General features: G+C 64.0%; 1 protein-coding gene across 16 annotated transcripts in view; it reads left to right on the forward strand.

The window, feature by feature from the left end:
- The window catches only part of RBFOX3 (RNA binding fox-1 homolog 3), a 175,332-nt gene that overhangs the window by 126,491 nt on the left and 26,243 nt on the right, over window positions 1-22,598 (forward strand). For 15 of the 16 annotated variants that reach the window (XM_066980216.1, XM_066980219.1, XM_066980222.1 and 12 more), the window contains one exon: window positions 11,831-11,875. Coding sequence is in view for 1 of the 16 variants with exons in the window: in XM_048050299.2 (XP_047906256.2) it covers window positions 15,156-15,170 (15 nt within the window). In the remaining 15 variants the exon portion in view is untranslated. Of the gene's footprint in view, window positions 1-11,830; window positions 11,876-15,153; window positions 15,171-22,598 lie in introns of those variants that run through there. The other variant, XM_048050299.2, reaches the window with a different exon arrangement.

Consider the following 22,598-nt stretch of genomic DNA (forward strand, 5'->3'; position numbering starts at 1 on the left):
GGGAAGCGGAGGAGCATCCTTGTGCTTTTGTGGAAAGCTGCTACGTTAGAGGAGGTAGGGATCAGAGAAATTAGAAATGGGAACTTCAGCAGTCCCTTCTCACCCATCCCCTGCGCCTGCAGGGACCGCACCTTGCAGTGGCTTCCCCTGGATTTAAGAGCCCCGCGTGACGGCTGGCTGCACCAGGAGGGGAGCCCGGCCCCCACGGCTGTGCCGTGCGGATGGACGAGCTCGTGCTGGGCTGCCACTCGCATCGGTCACCTCCGGAGCAGGAGCCTCTCTGTGCTCGTGCCGGGTGGCCCAGGCAGCGTGCAGGGCAACGCGGTGGTGGCACCGGGGCAGCTCGCAGCTGCTCCGGCTGGTGAGCGTAGGATGGTTTCTGAATCCGAAAGGGAAGTTTCTTCCCTCCCGTCCGTCCGCCTCAGTCCTCTCCCGGCATCATCTCCTGGCTCTGCCCCTCCTGCCAGCGTGAGGCTCTCGCACCGCCGCCCCTACCGGCTTCTCATGTCCCTCCACGTGTGCCACCTTTGGTGCCAGGACCCCCCCTGCTGGCCCGGGCTCTGGGGGCCTCGCTGCCGGTGGGGGCGTGGGGAGGTTTCAGCCCCCATGCGGAGCGCTCCCAGCCACGCGGGCCGGGGTTATTAGTTATTTTTAGCAATCGATGTTATTGATGCCGTGCTAGCCGGAGGAAGCCACTGGAGGGCTGTTCTTCCAACTCATTACATTTAGAGCTGAACTATCCCCCTTTTATATAAATCCTGACACATAAAGATAAAATACACAGTTTTCCACTGAGCTGCAGCCCAGACTTGGAGATGGGCTGGTGCTGGCTCGGGGAGGGGTCCCGAGGTCTTGCCAGGACGAGCGCGCTGTGGCTGCGAGGGCCCGGAGCAGAAGTGCCAGAGGCGCCGAGCACGGCTCCAGGGGGGCCACCCCTGGGTCCAGCCCCTCACCAGGTTGGGGCGGCTCCTGCCGACTTGGCCGTGCTCCACAGCACAGGACTCTCCTCTCCTCCCAGACAGCTGGGGAGGGTTGATGCAGCGGTCTGAGCCGTGAACGACAAGGAGCGGGCATCAGGCTTGGAAAAATTGCCCCATATGTCAAGCTGACATCTGCAAGCATCCCGTCTGTCACATCTGACGTCTGCGTTGTTGTAGGGCGCACAGTCTGTGCCACGCTGGAGCTAAGCAGTCCGTGGGTGCTGCAAGTGCTGCTCTCGCCGACGCTGTGCCACCTTGCGGCCCTACGGGCAGCCAAAGGCTCCTTGTGCTGAGGGAACGAGAGAGGACCCCAGCGAGGGCTGGGAGAACAGGTCAGCCCGGTGCCCCGTGGCCAGACTCGTGCCCTGATGCCTGGTGCTGGGGGAAGGAGCTCCGTCCTAACCCACCAGGGCTCGGCCAGCACGGCAGGGGGCCCTGGGAGCCTTCAGGTGCCCGTGGGTCCGGCGGGTGGCAGCCCCCCGGGGGCTGGACCTGGCCTTGCGCTCTGCTGGCCGCGTGAGGTGCACGGCGAGAAGCGAGGCCGCGCCACGAGGCTGCCCCAGGGACACGGCTTCAGGCTGTCCCCGGCTCCGTGCCCACCCCAGTCTCTGGCCACAGCTCCTGGAGGGGGCTCGGGGCTCCCCCTGCCACCCCCTGCCCTCAGCACCCGGTGCTGCAGGACGGCTCCCGCACCCCGCGCGCACGGCGCTGCTGCTGCTTCATTAGCATTAATACTTGGCCAAGCTCTTTGATTAATGCGCTGACTTGAGCAGGAGGAACCGGTGCTGAGATGAAATGTAAACCCCGTGCTCCCTTCCAGCTCGGTCCCGCTCACTCGATAGAAACTCGATCCCGGGCGGGGGGGATCGATGCTAACCCGCTTACCGCCCGCGCTGCGCCGGGCACGGGGCCTGCTGGAGGCAGTCGGGGGGCCGGGAGGGCGCTGCCAGCCTGCCCCCGAGGGGCTCTGGGCCCCCACGCACACGGGGCGAGGGCACGGGATGCCCCTGGGGGCAGAGTCCTGGGGCGGCACGCTGGTCACGTCGGGCAGGGGGCACCCGGACAGGCGGTGGCCCGAGGGGCCTGGGGCAGCAGAACAGCTTTCGTGCCCCCCAAGGCTGGCGTCCCCACTCCTCGGGGTGGCAGCAGCACGTCCGTGTGTCCGTCCGGAGTCCGGCACGCACAGCTGAGCCCCAGGCAGCCTGGCACCTCTCCTCCCCAGCGCATCGGGGACGTTTCTTCACGGGCACAAAGGAGAGAGCCCCCGCGTTTCCAGTTACATCAACCCAGGGGTTGCAAGGCAGCAGCCCGGGCTCGGCGGAGAGGGCTGTTTCAATTTACTTTTGTAGTTTTTCATTTCAAGATGAAATTAAGCTACAGAGAGGAGGGGGGAAAAAAAACACACGGACAAAAAAACAAACCCACAACCTTTTTTTTAAAGCAATGCATCAACGCATCCCTTCAGGGAAAAACACTCTTACATGGAGGTTTTCCTGCACTTTAGCTGTCCTTGGTGTCTCAGTTCTCCTGCACTTTCAAAATGCTTGCCCCTGGCCAATTCCCTCTGTGCTCTGTTTTTTTTTTGGTTGTTTTCTATTTTTTTGGTGACTATTGTTTCCAGCCAATTTTACAGTAGATCTGTATTACGATAAAAGCCTTCCCCTGCTCACCCTGCCACGTTTTGTGCCACCGTGACTCCGGCAGTGCCCCGCTGACACAGCCTGGGGACCTGGTGGCGGCCCCCTGCTCGGAGGCCGCCCGCGCTCGCGCTCACGCTCACCTACCTGCGCACCCAGAGCCCGCACCGGGCACCCGCGGTGCTGGGCTCTGCCCCCGCTGCCAGACCCTGCCGGGAGCTGCTGCAGCCCGGGCTGTGCCTCCGGCAGCTCCTCCGGTGCCTCCGTCCCGGCCGCTGCGTCCCTGCCCTGCTCCGTGCCGAGCTGCGGGGCCGGGGATCGGCCGTGGCCACCCCTCAGAGCGGAGCTGCCTCCCTCTGCCGTGTCCCCCCAGCTTCTTGCCGAGGAGGTAGGGCTGCAGGTTAATTTATGGTGTACGAGGGAGCCGAGGATGGGAATAGCGTCTGCCCTCTAAATAAGTCATGAAGCAGGATCCCAACAGCACAATTAGAACCCTCCGTTAATGATTATTTATGGGGCTGGGAATGCTTATTTAACCTGCCTGTATTAAATATTAAACCAAATTATAATATTTATAACTGTATTTACAACGGAGGGGAGCGGTGCCCTGCCGGGGCAGGGTTGTGGTGTGTGGGCTGTGGGTGCCAGCCCAGCCCCGGCACAGGTGAGGGCTGTGCCTGCACCGGGGGGGCCGGGAGGAGCCGCCAGCCCCCCCGGGGAGTGCAGCCAGGTTGCAGGGAGCAGAGGAGCAGTCGCAGCTCCGTCTCCTGAGCCCACCCAGCTTGCGAGTGCTTTAGTCCAGAGCCAAGTCCTGCCAGGAGGGTGCGGAGTGATGCTGGGGTCAGGGGCTGAGCCGGGGCGGGGGAACGCTGCTGGGGACAACGGCGTCTGCACAGGGTGGTGGCCCTGCTGGCCCTCCTGGGTGCCGGGAGGGGGGCTCCTGGGGCCGGCTGGGACCTTGCCCCAGCTGCCTGCAGCCCCTGCCAGGAGGCGCAGCCCCCCCGGTGCTGCAGCGATGCTGCGATGGTGCACCACTGGGTTCTGCTGGCCCTGCCTGCCCCATGGGCATCCTGGCGAGGATGAGGAGAGCCCTGCGGGCACCCCAGTGAGGGTGGGAGAAGAGCCCCGTGAGCACCTTGGTGAGGATGAGGAGAGCCCCGTTTGCCCTGGCAGGGCCGACGGGATGCAATCGACGTGCCAGCCCTCCGCAGCCACCGAGGGAGACGAGCAGGGAAATCGGCTGCTGTTAGCAGAGTCCCAGCTGAGTAAAATACCCAATTGAATTGATTTCACTTGCAATTGGAAAGTCTATTGGCGAGGCAAACTGTGTTATCAACCCGGAGTGAGCTGAACGCCGCGCTCGTCTGAAGAGCGCGCCGGGGGGCTGCGCTCCCGCGGCACTGAGGGGCCCCGCTGATCCGCCGGCTCCTCCCACCCCATGGGGTTTTTTTTTGTCCCCGAAATGAGTGTGGAAAATGAAAGTAGTCGGCTGTGGCTGAGGGTGCAGCATCCAGGCACCGGGTGGTCTTTAGGGAGAGCAGGCTCTGCCAGGTGCTTGCTCTCCATGAAACCAGGTCGGCACCCCCAGCCCTTGGGGACTGAGCACCACGCGGAGGGTACGATGCTGAGCCTGGGCTCAGCTGCTCCCCCCAGGGCTCTGGGCAGGGCACGGATGCAGCAGGCGATGGGAGGGCAGCGGGGCCTCGGGGACGCCTGCCTGGGTGAACTGGGGTGAACTGGGGCAGCTCTCCCCAGGGTAGCTCGGGGTCCCGGCCCCGTCCTGCTGCGCTGCTCGCCTTCAGAGGCCAGCACACACGCAGAGCGCCTCGGGGATACGGGGCCATCGGAAGCCTCCTGCCCTGTGCAGAGGCTGGGGGACAGAATCAGGCTGTAAAACCCTGCTCGTGAGATGAGAGCAGCAGGTTTTGCAGAGGCGAGCGCTCGGCACTTTAAGGAGCAGAGAAGCAGCCTGTGGGATTTCCAGCTGCTGAGGGCAACTGAGAGGAGACCTGTGGCTGGATTTCTGCAAAGGTTCAATGCCGTGGTGACCACTAACAATATTTTCAGGTATGCAATCTAAGATAATGACAGGGCTAATCAAATCTCAAGCATAAGCTGTTGCTTTTGGGGTCAGGAGGGAATGTACTGCACCTAGAGCAGCAGTGCTTAATTGCTTTTGTCTTCCCCTGAATCAAAGGAGACAGCTGGGCTTGGTGGGCCATGGGGTCTAATGCTCAGGCCTCGCAGCTGTGTGCGGCTGGGTGTTTGCTGCTCGCTCCAATCCAGTTCCTTTATCGCATAGACATGGCTCCTATTCTGCTTGCCCTAGCAATTGCAGGAGATAAGTGAAAAATCCCTCCGTGCTCCCGAAGACAGTGTGATTGCAGGTTCCGCAGCCTATTGCAGATAAAATGATGATTAAGGGGTCCTACCCTATAAGCAGACAACCATGTTGACCTTATTTAGGCTCCTAATCAATTTGCCCCCCGGTGTGATTAATTGAGATGCTTGCCATTGATTTTCTGTGAGACAGGAGCGGCTAAGGTGGGATTCACAAGGATGCCTGCAGGGAGATCTCGGGGCTGTTGGCGAAGCCGCGGCAGCGCGAGGCTGAGCCGTGCTGAGTCCTCTGCCAAGCCGGGATTATCCTGTCGCTCCTCAGCCGTGGCTTCTGAGTCCTGGTGTTGAGGTTGCCAGCACGGCTTTGCTGAGAGCCTCCTCCTTCCTTCCTTCCTTCCTCTGCCTGCAGAAGGGTTGCAAGGGTTGAGCGCTGCGTGGTTGCTCGTAGGGGTCCAGGTGGGACTTGGGCTTCTCAGTGCCGGACCCTGCCTGCATCCCGCAGGCAGCGCAGGGGCCTGGGGAGGGTTGGAGGAGGCTGAAGGATGGGGCACGTCCCTGGTCAGCCCCCCTGGGAGGCAGGCAGGTGGCACCCATGCGTGGCTCATGCGTCTGTCAGGGCGAGCCCGTGGAGACTGCGCAGGCTGGCGCCGTGCAGTCCCGCTGGGGCTGGTGCCGGGGGTGCCCTGCCGCAGTCCTGTGGAGCCCCGCAGAGCTGCTGGCTTGTGTTTGCTGTTAACCCTCCTTCCCCGCTGATAGTTATGCAGGATAAGTTATGTGCTGGGGGATTCGGTGCTCTGGTCAATTATTGCAGGCGGTAAAGCAGCTCACTGGTGCCATTTTTCCTTGGCAGACTGAAGGCAGGGTGGTGCGGTGGAAGGAAGGAGCGATGCGCTCCCCACACGGAGCAAGGAGGGTCCCGGCACAGCGGCTCCAGAGGGAGCTGGGCTCTGCCCCGGAGCGCTGCAAGGGGTGTGGGAGCCTCCTGCCCCAAGCATCCTCACGGGGCCGGGGGTGACCAGCGCCAGGGCCCCCCCCAGCACAGGAGCTGCCTGCGCCTGCCAGGGTGGAAAGGCTCTGCCCAGAGCTGCGTGCGTGAGGTGAAGGACCTCCAGCACGGATGATTGGAAAGGATTTTCTGGCTAAATTGCTGAGCAGATGGATTTACCCTGGACTGGTCCTTGTGGACTCTGGAACATTTTCTCTTCTGTCACGGTTCCTTTTTATGACCTGCCATTTGCTCCAGCAAGCAAGAAGAGAGAGCTCTTGGCGTCGAGCTCCTGCTCCAACTGCCGTTCGGGAACGCGTCGGCATCGCTGCCGGGAGCCGTGAGCTCCTTTTCAGGAACGTGGCCGGGGCCTGGCAGGAGACCCCTGGCTGCCCCCTCCCCTGCCTCGCACGGCCGGGGCTGGCGGGGTGGGAGGGGGCGGGCAGCTGCCGGCTGGTGGGGGAGGACGCTGTGCCAGTGATGCCACAGCGATTTTTATGGTGAGCCCTGAACCATTATAGTGACCACCCGGAGTGTGCACGGCTCCGTGGTGCTTCCTGCAGCCCGGTTAGGGGGCTGCTGTGCTGGGAAGCCCCAGGTTCCCCACCCCATCCCACACCCGAGCAGTGCAAGGCCCCGGGGCTGGTGCATCCCTCGCGGGCAGGCAGCTCGCTCCCCACAGCTGGGACAGCTCTGGATGCTGTGGGCTCACCCAGTGGGCAGTGGCTGGTGTGCCCTCGGTGCTGCTCAGAGGTGCAGGCGGTGCCTTGCCATGGCATGGGGTGACAGGGCTGGTGGCACACGGAGAGCACCCGCGGGTCTCCCCAGACCTCACACTGCCAGGGCAGCAGTGGCGGGCTGGGGGACAGCTCCCTGCGGCACCGCAGTCACGGCTCCGGGCTTGGTTTCTGTCTTTGCCTGATGGCCGTCAGCTCTGCTAATTATACACAGGCTAATCATAGCCCTGGGCTGAGCAGCTTCCAGCAACAGTGTGCTTCCTTGGCAGCTCGCTGGAGCTCTTGTCACCTCCCTTGTGCTCGGTTTCTCTCCCGGCCCTCCGTCATCCGTCCCCTCTGACTGTGGAGCCCTCTGGTACGGGGCGATCCTGCCCGAGCATCGCCCTGTGCTCCTCCCGTGGCCCGCCGTGCTCCGAGCAGCGTGACCCGTCGGTTGTCACCCAGGTGCTGGTGGCACAGCCCTTCGCAGCGTGGTGGCAGCAAGCGCAGGGGCTGTGGTGGCCCTGGGCGCTCCGCTCGCTCTGCCGTTCCACGCATTGATCCAGGCGGTTACTTAGGTTTCCGCTGTTCCTGTTTATGACTGATATTTCTCTTTCTTAGAAGAAGGGGAAAAGATGACACACTATCTTCTACCAAAGCCTTTCCCCTTCCTCCAGCAGTGTTTCTGCCATTTACATTAAAGGCTGTAACGGATTGGAGTAAATGGAGCAGGTTTGCAATTAGTTTTCAAAGTACTTATCTCATTAAAGTAAATGAATTATTGATTTAGTGACACTCATGCTTTTAGTGAGCGGCACAGTGCCATCACCACTCTGTTCCCTGGCTCACGACGGTGGTGGCCGGCCCTCGCACGCTTGCTCCTTACGCGCACGCATGTGCGTTTGCATGCGCGTGGCAGCGGGCGCGTTTCCGACCCGTTCCTCAGCCTCGTGGCACCGCGGAGCCACGCCGGCAGCGGGAGCCTGGGAGCCCGGCCCCGGCACGGCTGCGCGAGGGGCACTGGGCACGGCGTGGCAGGCAGGGGCGTGCACCGGGAGGGACAGGCTGGGGACCTGCACTGGTGCTCCAGGGCTGTGCCCGGTGTCCTGGCACGCCGCCGTGCCTGCAGCGCCGGATGCGTTCACCACGCAGCCCTTGCAGCGCCTGGGATGGCGAGGAAGGCCGGCCACCCGCCAGCGGTGGAGGTGCTTTGCTCTGGTGCCCGGCAGGGCACGCGTGGGGCTGCCTGGTGGTGCAGGGGGCTGGTGTCGGTGCCGCCCGGCGGCTGTGCCACACGGCTCCACTGGTCAGCAGGAGAGGGTGTGAGCCTGGCGCTCAGCGCCCGGGCTGGATGCGCCCCAGCAGCGCGTGGCCGCAGGAGGGTGAAGCGCTGCGGTGAAGCCAAATGCTCATGGCTGCACTTGCCCGCCCCTCAGCCAGCTGCTGACTCATCTCTTTTGCGCTTCTCTGTACAGAGATTTAATCTCTCCCGTAAGATAAAATACTCCATTAATGGGAACCTGCCTACTCAGAGCCGCCCCTCTCTCTGTTCCAGGCAGAGGGGGCCGTGCTCCCCGGCGGCCAAGAGCTGAGGCTGTCGCTTCTGGGAGCGCACCCAGCATCGCAGCCGTGGGCAGAACCGGCCCTCGAGGGGCTGAGATGACGCCCAGCCCTGCAGTGGCCCCACGCGCTCTGGGTGTGAGGCCAGGCACTCCGGGAGTGTTTTTCCCTTGCTGTTGTGTCCCTGTGTCTGATGTCTGGTCTGGGACAAGAAGGAGTGGGAGGATGCCGGCAGGGCGAGCCACGAATGTCGGGCTCCTCTTGCGGTGCCTCAGTGCTGCTTTCCTGGCAGATTTCATGGGCGCTGTCTGCGTGGGAAGCTCTTCCTCCTCCTCTGAGGGGCAGCATCGTCTGAGGGAGGCGGTGGCAGTCCTGCAGGAGCTGCAGGCGTCGAGCACGCAGGCAGACGGCAGGAGGTGCCAGGGGAATAAGCATAAGTTGCAGGAAGAATTTCAGTTCAGAGGTTCACAGCAGTTTCTCAGGCAGGTGTTCTGGTAACTGGAGTCAGTACTGGGACGCTTGCGGGAGCTGTGCTGAGCACACGTGCGCCCCGGGTCGCACCGTCCCCTCCCTCAGCTGAAGGGCTCCGTTTGTCCCTTGCTAAAGGGAATGGTTCTCCACGAGCGGGCTCTCCAGGTTGTTCAGCATCACCTGCCCTCAGCCAGCCCACGTCCTGCAGCGTAAAGCACGTGCCTGAGCTCCGGAGGAGCCTGCAGCTGGAGCTGAAGGTCAGCGCCGTGCCAGGGGCCCTGCCCGTCCCTGGGAACGAGCGGCCGGGGCGCATGCCAGCTTCGTGTGCCAGCCAGCTCGGCTCAGCAAAGCAGAACGCGTCTGCTCCGTCCAGGCAAGAGGCATCTGGTTACAGTATTTGGGGAGAGGCTGCAGGAGAAGGAACAACACTGAGTCTTGCCGCTGTCCGCCAAGAAGTGACTGCACTTTTTGGATTGGAGCCGTCGGTTTGGGGACTCTCCCAAACGGTTACTCAGCCCTAAAGCTGTCCTGGTGCTGTGGCTCCTGCAACAAAGCCGCAGGGACCTGCCCGTGGTCAGGACGGCGCTGCCGGTACCGCATCAGCAGGCGGGAGACCGGAGGGTGCTGGGGTGCCTTCGTGGCTGCTCTGAAGGTCGAAGCGTTTCTCCAGCATCCTTTATTCCCCTGCTAATGCTGAAGCCCGCTGTCAGGCTGCAGCCCTCGCCACGTGGATGCCTGCCTGGCTTCAGGCTCTTCCAGCCTTGCCTTGCCTGTGGGCTCAGGACGGGCTCGCGATGCAGGGACGAAGCCAGGCGGAGCTGTGGGGACGTGGTGGGACGAGCTCCTTGCCAGGTCCCCCCCCAGCCCCGGGGCTCTTCCAGGCGCTGCTTGCACATCTCCCCCTGCAGCCCTTGGCTTGCAGCAGGGCACGGCCCGGGCTGGCCACCCAGCCAGGAAAGCTGCGGGGAGCTGGCGGTGCCCCCTGGGCCCGCGGGGCAGCACCTGCAGGCGCTGCTGGGAACGGGGCATTTCATCTTTCTGAGTTAAAAAAAAAATAAAAATCTTCTCATTTAATTAAAAGTGTTGACATTGTGCCTGGCCATCCCGCCCGCCAGAGAACGTGGTTATAAATTAAACATTAAACCTTTAATGGCCCATAAAGAAATATTCGCTGCTGCTTATGTATATAGGGGATATAAATAGAGAGGGCTGCTGGGGGAGGGGCAGGATATTATTTTTCCTCAGCCAAATAATCTTTGCTAATGAATTTAATTAAAAGAAAAATTAATTTAGGATTTTCGGTGGAGGGAAGGGGGGTCAAAACATACTGTGGAAAACTCCTACTGAGAAGTTTCGCAGAAAAGCTGAAGAGGCCTGGCGGCAGGAACGGGGACCCTCTTCAGGTCCGAGAGGTTTTAGCTGGGTTTGGTTTTGGGGATGAGCTGCCCTGTGCTGGGCTCCCTTCGTTTGGATACGCTGCTGTGCCCGTTCCTCTCCTGCCTTGGTGAATGCAGCAGGACAGAGAGATTCTGGCCGAGCAGCCCGGTCCCTGCGGTGCTCGGGGCCACCCGGGATTTGTGCCGGGCTGGTGCCTGGCTCAGCGAGCTCCCGAGCAGGCGAGCGCGGCGCATCCCGGCTGCGGGGGCCCCGAGCTGGTTGTGTGGAATTTCTCAGAAGGCGCCTTCCTTGGGAAATGTGTTTGGGAAATGAGATTTTACCCATCACTGTACTTCCCTGAGGAGAGCGAGCGTCCTTCAATTATTCATCGCCAAACAGGCTGCCTGAGTTCCCAGCACACCCAGACCTGCTCCTGGAAGGGGACCGCGCTCCAGGGTTGTCTGCTCCCCGCTTTGCCGTCTCCTGCCTTCCTCTCCCAGGGATCCTCGTGAGCGTTTCCTTGGAGGAGCCGAGGAAGGAGAGCTGAGAGCGAGCCAGGGAAGGCAGGAGCTGGAGGCCCTGCCGGGAAGGAGCGGGGTGCCCGCGGCGATGCGGGGATGTCCTCCTGCTGCTGGGGACCGGGAGCTTCCCACGAACTTCCCCCGGGCGCGCACCTCCGCGCGCTGCGGCTGGAAGACCCTCCGAGCCTGGAAAACACGTCTAGCTGGGCTAGAGCTTTCTGGAGGGTTTTTATCATAAGAGCACTAATGGAAGTCAGCACCAGCCTAATGAGCTGTGTTCCTCCATGAATCTGATTCATTGAGGCAGGAATTACCATAATTGATTATCCTGCTGTGCGGCTAAGAGCGGTGTTTGCTAACACAAGTGCCTGGGAACCAGCTCCGCGCTTCCAGCGCTGCCACCACGCCGGGGCTGTGCCCTGGGGCCGGCCCAGCTCCTGCACGGCTCCGGCGGTGCTGGATGTGCTGGGCTGGCCGGGAATCGGGGCCCCGCGGGTGTACGGGAGGCCGCAGGAGATCCACAGCTCAGTGAGACGAGTAGAGGTGTCTGAGTGTCTGCAGGGAGAGGCTGCAGGACTCGGCACCTTGAGATCCCCAAAGAAGCGGTTAGCAAACAGAAACAACCCTCATTTACTCTTAAAAAAAAAAAAGTCTCGTGATGTATAAGCTGCTCTCATTATTTTTGAGGGTCTGACATGATTTATGAACATTTGGGTTGGCAATGTTGCAAAAGCCAATTAGTTGAAGTGCAGCTTTCAGGAAGTTTTCTTTGAAATTCGGTGGTGTTCTCCAAGAAGTCCCCGGAGCTGGGACAGCGGTGCCGGAGCTGCGCCCTGCAGGGTCCCCGGGGGGCAGGACGGGCGCTGCCGGGGGCACGAACCGGGCTGTCCTTGGGTGCGCGCGATGGCTGCGCCCTACCCGGGGCTGCCGGGCACCCGGCAGAGCTGAGCCAGGGGCTGCGCTCGCAGGTTCCCAGGGCCTGGCAAAACGCCCGCAGGAGCTGGAGGCGCCTCGCAGGGGCAGCCCCACGCCGGGTGCCGCTGCCCGGGCGGCATCGCCGCAGCCTGGCTGCCGGCTGCTCACCGGGGCAGGTTTCCCAAGGCTCCCGGGGAGATCACGCTCGTGGTCATACTTGTATTCTAAAAATTTTGCCAATCAATGAGCAAATGGCATTGACTGTAAGCAGGTTAGCGATAATGATCATTGATTTTAATTCTTCCTCCTCTTTCTTCTCTTTTCTTAGAGAGTCCAGCGCGAGCACCGCAGGAGGAGCTTGGCTGAATAAAAGGTACGGAGACGTCCGCTCCTGACGAGCCAGGGAGAGGCGAGATGGGGCTTTGGGGCTCGGGCAGCCGCCCCAGGGCCTGAGCCCAGCGTCCCCCCAGAACCCCCGTGGTCCATGCTAGGGCGGCCCCGAGGGAAGCAGGGGTCGGGCGGCGGAAACCTGCATGTCTGGGGCTGTGCGGGGCAGGCGGGTGGGCACGGAGCCACAGCCCCACGGCCGGGGGGGGGGCGGCACAGCGGCTGCCCACTCGCTGCACGGGGCCCCAGTCACGGCGGGTCCCCCCGGGCACCGACCCCGCAGCCGAGCCCCCGCGCAGCGTGGCGTGAGTGGAGTGAGTCCGGGCGAGGAGGGTGGGCACAGCCGGGGGCTGCGGTGTCTGTGAGCTGTCCGTGTGTGCTGACGTTGCTGTCTGTCTGTCTGTGCTCTGTGCGCCTCCCGGGACGTCGGCTGAGGGGCTGCGTCCTCACCCAGGGTGACACCAGCCCCGGGGCAGTGGCCCCTGCTCGCAGCGTCCTGCAGCCCCCGCTGCCGGGTGTCACTGCTGCGTCCCCGGGCTGAGCCCCAGGGTGGTGACGGTGGAGGGGAGATGTGAGGGGAGGAGTGCTTTAGTCCTTGTCACCAGCAGGACAAGGACGGTGGCCGGCTGGGAGGGGGGGGTCGTAGTCCAAAAGGATCTGGAGATCCCCTGAGAGTAGAAAAGTTGTCCTTGGAAGAGGGGTGCAGAGGTTGGCGGATGGAGGAAGGAGGCTGAGCAGCAGCCATGGAGCAGGGCGCAGGGGTGGCCGTGGCTCCCGGGGAGCCTTTGGCTGGCACCGTGCTGGGCCACGCACGGAAACCCAGCAGCACGCGCGGGCCAGGCAGGGTGTGTGCGTTCCCTGCTGCAGTCATCGCGGGGAGCAGGCAGGGTCCCTGCACGGCACCCAGCGTGTCACCTCACCCGTGCAGTGGCAGGGCTGCAGGTGGGCAGGAAGGTCCCTGAGGGGACAGAGCTTGGCCTCCACCTCTGCCGTTTGTGCCCGGGACAATTTCTCCGCGATGTATTCCCCATGCTGAAGCAAGAGCTTCACTCCTCCCAGGTGCCCAGCTGCGTGCAGGGGCCGCTGGTCCCGCAGGAGCCCTCAAGTGCCAGCTCCTCTCTGCTCCCCCGTCCCCAGCCCTGCGCCCTCCAGCCTGGTGCAGGGACGCCTCCCAGCCATGCGTGCTCGCAGGGCCCCAGGGTGCTGCTGCAGCCGAGCCAGGAGCTGCTATGGCCCAGGGCCCCTGCTCCGTCTGGGAGATGCAGCGTGAGGTCTGGGCACCCTGGGGACAGAGGCACGCGGCCGCCCACCCTGCGCTGCCCTTTTGGAAGCAGCCGTTTGGGATGCACGCAGAGGCACCCCCACGGCTGGGGGCTGGGGGCACGGCCCGCCCTGAGCCTGCCGGCCGGGGCCGCATGGTTGGGTGCTCAGGGAGGAGATGTCCCCCGCAGCAGCAGGGACGCGGCAGTGGGGTCGGTGTTCTGTGGCCAAGCAGCCCCCGGAGCCCCGTTTGGGTGGAAAAGGGGAAGCGTGTTGTCCGGGCGCGTGGTGACGTGGGCTGTTTGCAAAGGTGCTCGCAGGGCGAAGGGAGCGATGGAAACGGGGCTGGGAACAGCTGGCAGAGGAGGTGAAACGGCGCCGGGAGCAGAAGTGGCTGGGCGCGGGGCAGAAGAGCGGCCCCGCAGGGCTGAGCTGGGGCGATGCTGCTGGCGGGGGGGCCCTGCCCAGCGTCCCCCCTCGCTGGGTCTCAGCTCGCACGGTGAGGGAGGTTTTATTTGGAGGCTCGCCTCACAATGCTGCAGTGAGCCTCTCTGCCCCAGGAGGGGAGCGTCCTGCCCTGCTCCCCACGCAGGCAGCGTGCCCCACGGGGTCCGGCCGTGCCCCCGGCCCCGGCTGGGAGCCAGCTCGTAGGGCGCAGGGGAAGAGGGGAGGGTTTTGATCACCAGAATATAAGAGGGAGCGGGAAGCCCCCCGCCCCTGCTGCCTGCAGTGGTGGCTCCTCTGCTTTATCACCCTCTCCTGGTTCTGAATTATTGAGAGTGTTGCTTTCTTTTATTGCTGTGCTGGAGGAGAAATGCCTCAGCCCGGCTCTGCTTTGAATACGATTACGGGGCTGGAGATGTCAGAGCCAGCAGGGCCCCAGAGACCAATCTGCCGCCCCTCTTGCTCCTTTCCCTTCCCTTACCCTTATTTATTCCCCTGCTGCTGCGCCTGGTTCAGCGCACGCGGTCCCTTTGCTCTCCTCGGCGGCGGTGCCCCAGGAGGACGCAGATTTAGTGGCTGACGAGCGGCGCTGCCCCGCTGTGCCCGCAGCGAGCGCTGGCCCACACGGGGCAGGTTTGCGTGGCCACGAGGGGTCCTGCCGGTGGGCTGCGGGCAGGACAGGGCGGGTGTCCCCCCCGCCACCACTCCCGCTGACCCCCCCGGGGGACCCCAGCCCGTCCTGCGCTCCCCTCCCTCGGCTTCCCCGTGCAGCACTGGGGGCCCTGCAGGCTTCATCCTGGGGCTCTGTGGGGACGCACCGCGGGGTGCCCGGGCTGCGATGTGGCGGGCAGGCCTGCCTCCCCCCCGGGCAGCCCCCGGCGAGGGTCCCGGTGCCCGCGGGGGTCCCGGTGCTGTGCTCCGGCAGAGTGCAGCAGCTGCTGCCCGCGGGCAGGTGCCGGGAGCCGGCTGGCACCTCGCAGGTTAATTGTGAGCGCGGCCGATTCCCTTATTGACAGGGCAGCCTGAAAACCGCTGAGGCAGGACCATACCTCCTCCGAGTGTCAGCACGGGAGCCCACGCCGCTCCTGCCAGCACACGCGCTCCCGCTGCCGCCCGGACCCCTGCCCAGACCCCCGCTGCAGCCTCCCCCTCGCACGCTCACCCTTCCCCTTGCGCTTAAAGACGCCAGCGAGGATTTATTTTTTATTCCTCCCTCGCCCGTTTTTTTTCTTGACGATGAACTAAGTCCCCGCCGAGCTCCTCGCGCCGGGGTGCCTGTGGCCGCTGCCCACCTGGGCACCCTTCCCGTGGCCCCGGGCTCGAGGCAGCCCCGCAGCGGCATGTCGGACGCCGGCGGCCGGCTCTGAAGCCCGCGGCAGCCCGTGGCGAGCGACCACGCCGTGCCGGGGAGGGGGCGAGCGCACAGGGCACGCGGCGGTGCTGGCCCTCGGTGCCGGCCCTGGAGGCTGGAGCTGGACGGAGAGAGCCCACCGAGGAGCGGCGCCCGGAGCAGCCCACGGCCCTCCCGCTGATCCCGCGGAGCCCCGCAGCACCCCAACATGATGATGTATTTTTGGGTAGGTACCGCCGCCAGGGCTGGGCATTTCCCATCCCTCTTTGCTGGGGTTTTGCTCGGGGTTTGGGTTGTTCCCTGCCGTTGTCGCTTCCCAGCAGCGCCGCTTGCCAAGGAAATCGTCTCTCCTCTGGCGAGGCGCTCGCTGCCCTGCAGGCGGGGGCGCGGGGCTGCGATGCTGGAGGCAGGGCCCAGCACCGGAGAGGACGGGGCCACGGAGGGGCCGGGCAGGGCTCCCTGCCTCTGCACTGCGGCCTCGTCCCTGCTCAAGAGCAAAGCCCTGTCCTGCTGCTGCCTCCTGGCCCCACCACGCCACTGGCCGTGGGCAGCAGCCTCCTTGCCCAGTCCCCATCCAGCTTGGGGTGGCTGCAGGCTGCCCAGAATCGTCCTTCTCTCCCCTGGTGCCCTCTCCGGGTGCACGGCCGCTCGGGTGCGTCTCGTGCTGCGGGGCCGTTGCTCAGACAAGGCGGGCTTTGCAGCCTGCCCCAGGGACGTTTGTGCAGGAGGGGCGGCGGGGTTCCTGCGGGCAGCAGGGTGTCTGCGGGCCGGGAGGTGCAGCTGGGGCTGGCGGGGACAACCCCAGCCCTTCCCTGCTCCTGAGGGGCCAGGCTCTGTGCACCTCTCCAGCAGCTCTCCCCAGGGGAAAGCGAGTGCGGCTGAGTTTGCAGAGAGGCCTCCTGCTGTGGGTCAGCTGCGGGGCTGCAGGCAGCGAGCAGCATCCCGCCGGGAGGAAGGGAAGGGGTCCCCTGCAAAGCATCCCTGGAGCCGGCCGAGACGCCCTGGCCACGCTGAGAGCCGGGAGCAGGGAGGGGAGGCTGAGGGCAGGATGGGATCTGTCCAGGCACCTTGCAGCGGCCGTGCCTGGCGATGGGATGCTGAACGTGGCTGCGAGCTCCTTGCCTGGTGCAGCTGGGACACCTGAGGCACAGTGCTGAGCACCGGGCTCTGCGCCGGCCCAGAGGGGCTCCCTGAGGCATCCCAGCCCACGAGCAGCCCCCGCTGCGCCCTGGGCACAGGGGCAGAACTTTGGCCAGCAGCACCAGCGCCTTCCAGCTCCTCATGCCTGCTCCCAGCTCCTCAGCAGCCCTGCTCCTGGCCAGACCCGGCTGAGCTGCTGGGAGCTGGGGGAGCACCGGCCCCTTGGGGATTACAGGCTCCTGGTGAGCTGCAGGCACCAGGGAGCTGCAGTCCTCTGGATTACGGAGCAAGGAGCCGAGAGGATAGAGCGGGATGAAGGGAGGACGCAGGGGAAAGGAGCTTATGGGGAAGGGGAAGATAATGCGAATTCATTGTTTCTCGGGGAAGCAGCTTTCAGGCGTAAGGTGCTTTGTCATTTGAGATCTTGGTGCAGCCGCCTTTCCCCGCTGGTCAGGAGCCCGTGGGGGCTCACAGCTTTTCATGCCAAAGCGTTAATTCTGCCCAGGGACTTAACGAGCTGGAGCAGCTTTGGAAGCAAACTGCTTTCTGGAGTTTCTGCCTGCAGCTCTGTGGGTGTTGCGTGGCTTCGTGGAGCTGCTGCTGGGGCAGGGCAGTGGGGCAGGGCTGGGAGCAGCACCTGGGTGTTTGTCCCCACGGGAGCTCAAAGCGCAGCTCCCTGGGACACGCTGGTGATGTGGAGCAGTGCTCGGGGCTCTCATCCCTGTGCCGTGCCGGATCCCCTGGACGGGGCCCTCAGCATCGTGCAGGGCACAGGGCATCCCCAACCTGAGCCAGGGCAGGCGGCTGCTTTGCTCCTCGGGCAGCACCTGAGCATCATCCCCCGGCACCGCAGGCGTCCCCCCATCGCCAGCGTGGGAGGAGGCGGAGGGTTTGGTCCCGCTGTGCGGCGGGAGCGTGGCCGCTGTCGGGAGCACTGCGGGAGCTCTGCGGTGGCAGTCGGCAGCGGGTGGCTCAGTAATCGACACTGCAACAGGCTGAGATGCCAAAGCAAAATGTCTTCAAATTAGTAGTAATTGCAGGAGAAATAAAGAGCATGTGGGGCGAGTGGAAGGAAGGTTCTATAAATATTATGATTTTTAAAGTTTGCCCTGGAGTCCTAGAGACTGTTTAAACGCTAATATCCTGTCTGTGCATTTAAAAAGCCTTATAATGAGGATTGAGTGTCTGCTTCCAGAGCACCTCCTGCCTCGCGGTCCCACGCAGCCCACGTCACCTGGCTGCCGCTGCCGCTGGTGTCCCAGCCTGGGCTGCCCCGTGCCCAGCACCGCTCGGTGCCACGCGTGCCCCTGCTCTTGTCCTTTGCCAGGGCTGTGCTGGTCCCCGGCAGCCTGCAGCACCCCCCCGGTGCTTGCGCTGGAGCCCCAGGTGCCGGCCCTGCGTGCAGCGCTGCACCCGGTCAGAGGCGTGCGTGTCCTTGGGTACCCCTCGTGAGGCAGCAGGGCTGATGGCAGGGAAGGGGGAAACTCTGGGAGCTCGGCGTTTCGGGGTCCCCGGGTCTGCAGGTGCTTGTTCCTCACGGTGCTTCGCCAGGCTGTACCTGCCGCAGCCCCGGCTGGTGCTGCCCACCCGGCCTGGAGCTCGAGGTGCTCGGCAGCAGCTGTTCTGCCACGGTTCTGCCGCCTGCACGTTAATTCTCATTAAATCCAGGGAGCCTAATTGCCTTTTCATGTAAATATTTTGTCAAGTGAAAGGGCTTTAGGAAGGGCTGTGCTGATTGAAGGAGAAAAGCCAGGCTTTCTCGCGGGCACAGTGGCAAGCTTGTTCCTGCCCTGCCTCATTAAAAGTGTGAACTGTGCCCCTGCGTGAGCTGCCGCGCGTCCCGCGCCCACGGTGAGCCCGGAGCTGGGCGCACGGCCGGCCACGAGCGCAGCGGCTGTGTCTGGTGTCCCCAGGCTCCTGGGGAGCTGCCGGCCTTCCTGCCAGGAGGGAAGTGCCCGGGGTGTAAATAACCCAAATTCCCGCTGTGCTTCCCCGGCCACGCTGCCCCAGCCTCCGGTGACACCCACGCGGGGCTGCGGGCTCTGCACCGGGAGCCAGGGCCGCACATCTCGCAGGGTGGCTGCAAAACCCAGGCTCCGTTTTGTGGAAAGCACCCAGGTCTCTGACTTCTCTTGTCATGTTGGATAAAGGACAGGGGAGGGGACAGCACGAGGGGCAGTGGGACACCTCAGGATGCCACCCCTGCTGCGTGGCAGCACCCAGCCACCAGCACCCAGCCCCCCTGCTCCGCCCAGCTCCGGCAGCTCGGGGCGGATGGAGAAGCTTCTCCAGGCCCCCCCCCTTCCTTCCCCCCTCTTCGCAATGGGCGAGCAAAGTTTTATCAGGATGATATTTTTCCCCAGTTCCCATTAAACTTTCATGTGCTTTCTCCGCATTTCTGCTGCGCTCCCAGCTGCTGCCGCTGCTGTCCCCGGTAGCTGCCGTTGGTCGCAGCCCCCCCTTACCTGCCATTTGGGTCACATTTGGGTGCTGGTGACATCGCCACCCCTGCCTGGGGGCCGTGACCTCGCCGAGCTGCTGTGACGAGCAGGAGGGAGGTGGCAGCCTGGAGCAGGGGCTGGTATCTGGGTCAGCGGCTGCCAGTGCGCTGGGAGCGGTGCGGCGCCAAGATTTTCAGTAAAAATTCTGCCTTGTTTTTGGAGTTTAGAGCAGGCGGGGGCTTCATCAACCCCCTGAGAGCCACCGGCGTCAGAGGAGGAGGAGGAAGGACGGGGGGGAAGACAGGAAGGAGGTTTAATTGGTTGCAGAGGAGGCTCGTCCAGGTGTCCCCACAGAGCAATGCTGGACTTGGGAGTCCCGCGCGGCAGCGAGCGCCACGTCCCGCAGAGCGTTCGCCGCGCGCCTTCCCTGCCTCTGCGCGCTTGGGTGCCACCGTATTCCCTCTCGCCGGCAGCTTGCTGGAGCAAACTCCTCCTCCTCGATCTGCTCTTGCTGTCGTTGTGATTTGGCTCCGAAGCCGTCGGGGGCTTGGTGCGGGGTGAGCCTCCCAGGGCTGCGTCCTCGCTGCGCTTGCCTGCTGCCAGCACCACGCGAAGCCGCTGCTGCACAGTCCAGCACAAGCCTCGCTGCCCCAGCCCTGCTGCCGTGGGGAGACGCGCACGTGCTCGCTGCTGCGCCCCTGGCCATGGCCATCAGGGTTTCCCTGCCAAGGAGACCCCAGCTCGCAGCCTCCTGCCGGGGCTGCCGGGGCTCCCATCTCCTGGGGAGATGCTCAGGACCTGCAACCCCCCCAGTTCCCGGGCGCGGCAGAGCTGTCTGAGTTCCCCTCTGACACAGGGAAGGCCACTGAGGACCTCGAGTCTGGTGGCTTCCCCCGGGACAGCCAATTCCCTGGGCTCCCGTGGGCTGGGGCATCTGCCCCAGCGTCCCGCCCGTGCTCCCACCCAGCGGCGCTGGTCCATGATGGCCAGATCGGATTCCGATACGCCTGCGGTTGGTTTAAACCACACCTGTCTTTCAGAGACAGAGCAATAAACCAGCGATCTATAGATGTCTGTGTAGGAGACAGGCAGTGCGCTGGGGCTTGGGGCAGCCCCTGGGCTGTTGCTCAGGGGCCGGGCTTTGGGGTTCAGCGCGAGCAGAGCCAGCCAGGCTGGGAGCTGCAGCACAGCAAGAGGTGGCGATGCTGAAGCAGGAGAAAGTGCTTTGGTGTGTGCTGCTGTCGGTCCTGGGTGCTCTGTGCTGGCATTCCTGTCCCTGTAAGCCCTGATGCTGCCCTGCAGCAGAGGGGCTGGAGTAGCCTGGGGAGAGCTTGGGCAGAGGGAGCTGGGTGCATGCACAGCGACGGTGTGGAGGCAGCCAGGGCGCAAGGCAGGGACCTTCCTGCGGTGGTGCTGAGCCCCTGGCATGTGGTGCTCCTGCCTGTCACCTCTGTCGGTCCCTTCCCGCTGTCCTGGTCTGCGTGCAGCATCGGTTGCTCCCTGAGGCCACGCCAGCAGGCGCCTGGGACCTTCCCCTCGCCCCAGCACTGGCTTTGGAGCTCCCCTTGCTTCACAGCAGCTCAGATCCATCAGCGCCTTCATCTTAATCGCTTTATGTCTATGACTAACTACTAATGAGCTTTTAATTAATGAATGCCTTGGCTTGGGGGCACTCTGGAGCGGGTGGAAGGAGAGGACCAGACGTGTGCCCTGCTCCTGGGCTGCTGCCTGGGCTCTGCTTGCAGGCTGAGCACCCGGACCCCTCCGGTCCCCACTGCTGCAGCCGCGCCTCCGCCAGCCCGCAGCCCCTCCTGGCAGCTCTCCTGAGCAGCAGCCCCGGGCTTGTGCTCTGGTTTTGCACTGCCCAAATGTGCTGGTAGGGTGCAAGGGAGCCCCATTGAATACCGGACACTTGAAGCCCCCTGGGACATCCAGCCCACCTGTGGTTGTGCATTGCATCCCCAGCAGGTCTGCGAGCTGCCGTGTCATCCCTCTGCTGGGAGGGGGTGTGGGATGGTGTCCCACTGAGCACTGCAGCATTTAGATCCAGGATTTCCTGTTCCATCCCTGAGCGGGTGGTGTGCTGGGGTCTGGGCTTGGCATCTGGGGGAGCCCCGATGGCCCCGGGCAGGCTCTCGGCGTGCAGCAGGTCTGACGGGTGCCCGGGTGCTCCGGGCAATGCGTGGGGCACCCAGGTCACCAGACTGACAGAGGTGCTGCGCTGCGCCACTGCGTGGGGACAGCTGCACGCTCAGCCAGGGCAGAGCCCTGAGCCGGGCTCGTGGTGATGGGACAGCCCTGCTCTAGGTGACAGCCCACTTTCTGCCTGGGTCAGGTTTTCGCATGGGAAGGGATTGGAGCTGGGGCACGGCAGACCTGGCCGCGCATCTCCCAGGAGCGGCAGCACCGCCCCTCGGGCACCTCGCGGCCGGTCTCTGCTGCCGGCCGGCTCCCGGCCGTGGGCAGCCCGTAAACCCCAGCCGCCCGGGAGCAGCCCAAGGGGTTTTGCTTTCCCAGTGGGCAGGGACCCGCCGTGGCTCAGAGCGCGCTCGGCCTTGCGGCCCTCCCAGCACAGGGTCTGTCGCTGGGCTCCGGCGCTTCGCTGGGCTCTGAACCAGTGGCCGAGGCCGCTCCTGTCCTGGTGCCGCGTTGTTCTCCCTCTTCCAGAAAACAAAACCAAGGAGCCCTCAAGGGTTCATTTAAAATAAATAAAAAATGAAAATAGTGCTGATTTGAAGGAAAGCCAGCCCCATCCTGTGCATGGGAGCGCATCGCCAACCCATCCCCGAAGGGCAGAGAGAAAGATGTGCTTAGAACTGCAGCCCTGTGCAACTTCTGCCTTTGATCATATATCTTACATGTGCCCTTTGCTTTCCCTCGTCTGATATTTATTAGGTTTAATTTTACTGGGACGCGGCTCTAAGTGAGACAGATGGAACGGGGTCTGTGTGCCTGGTGAACACATCTTAATTAAACAGATAAATAAACTTTCCTTCCAGGAGACTTGAGTTTCGGAGGGGTTCCTCTGGGGCTGCAGCTCTGCGGGGCTGGGCAGCTCTGGCCGGGGCTCCCCTGTTGGTGGGCACCTGGCCTCAGGTGTGGGCACAGCGCTGGTGCTGAGCGGGATCTGAGCGTGGCCGTGCCATCAGCCGGGGCTGCAGCACGGCGTCAGCGCCGGGGCGACTGGAGGCAGCAGGGTGAGGGAAAGTGGCCGTTGGTGGCAGGGGACGTGTCCCCACCGCGGAGCTGGCAGTGGGTTGGCACAGCCCTGCTACGCTCACATCCCATGGGGGCTACCTGCTGCTGGGGGGGGGTCTCTGCAGCCAGGCACTGGGGATGGCCAGAGGAGCGAGAGAGGTGACTCGAACTCTCCTCAGCTCCTGGAGCCGTGCCTGGTTCCACCACTTCTGTGGGATTTTGCCTCATGCGCAGGAGCACGGAGGTAGTCATTGCTGGGGGGAAAGAGGAGTGCTGAGATGGGAAATTGTGGCGAATTCCTGCTGTGACAGTGGTGCAGAGGGGTCCTGGCAGCAGGTGCTGCGGTGTGCGGCCTGATGGGGACAGGGACGGGGATGGGGACGGGGATGGGGACAGGGATGGGGATGGGGACGGGCACAGCTGCCCAGCATGGCTCTGTGCTGCCTCGCGGCAGGGGAGCGCCACCTCTCCTCGCCCCCTCGGCTGCAGCCAGCCCGTGCTGTTCCTGCTGGCTCGGGGCAGTGCCAGGCTCACTTCACTGCGCTGCCACCGGCCAGGAGCGCGTTTGAGTCACCCTGCCCGGAGCCAGGATCCGGCGAGGGGAGGAAGGGCAGATTACCTCATCCTGGAGCCGGCTCTCCCCAGCGCGCACCTCACGTGGTTTGCTTGGTTGGACGCTGCAACCAGAGAGTGTCAGGCCATGCCCTTCCCTTTGCACCTCTGCATAAGAGCAGTGCAGGAGCCACACCAGAACCCGGTCCTGGGCCTTTGGAGGCACCCGTCCGCTTGTGCAGGGCGTCCCTCGCCACGTGCCGGGGTGGTGCGTGGGGCTCGGGTGCACAGGGGTGCCTGGTGGGACCGCTCCCCACTGCTGC

The sequence above is a fragment of the Anser cygnoides genome, chromosome 19 (assembly GCF_040182565.1).
Source record: "Anser cygnoides isolate HZ-2024a breed goose chromosome 19, Taihu_goose_T2T_genome, whole genome shotgun sequence".
Lineage (NCBI taxonomy): Eukaryota > Metazoa > Chordata > Aves > Anseriformes > Anatidae > Anser > Anser cygnoides.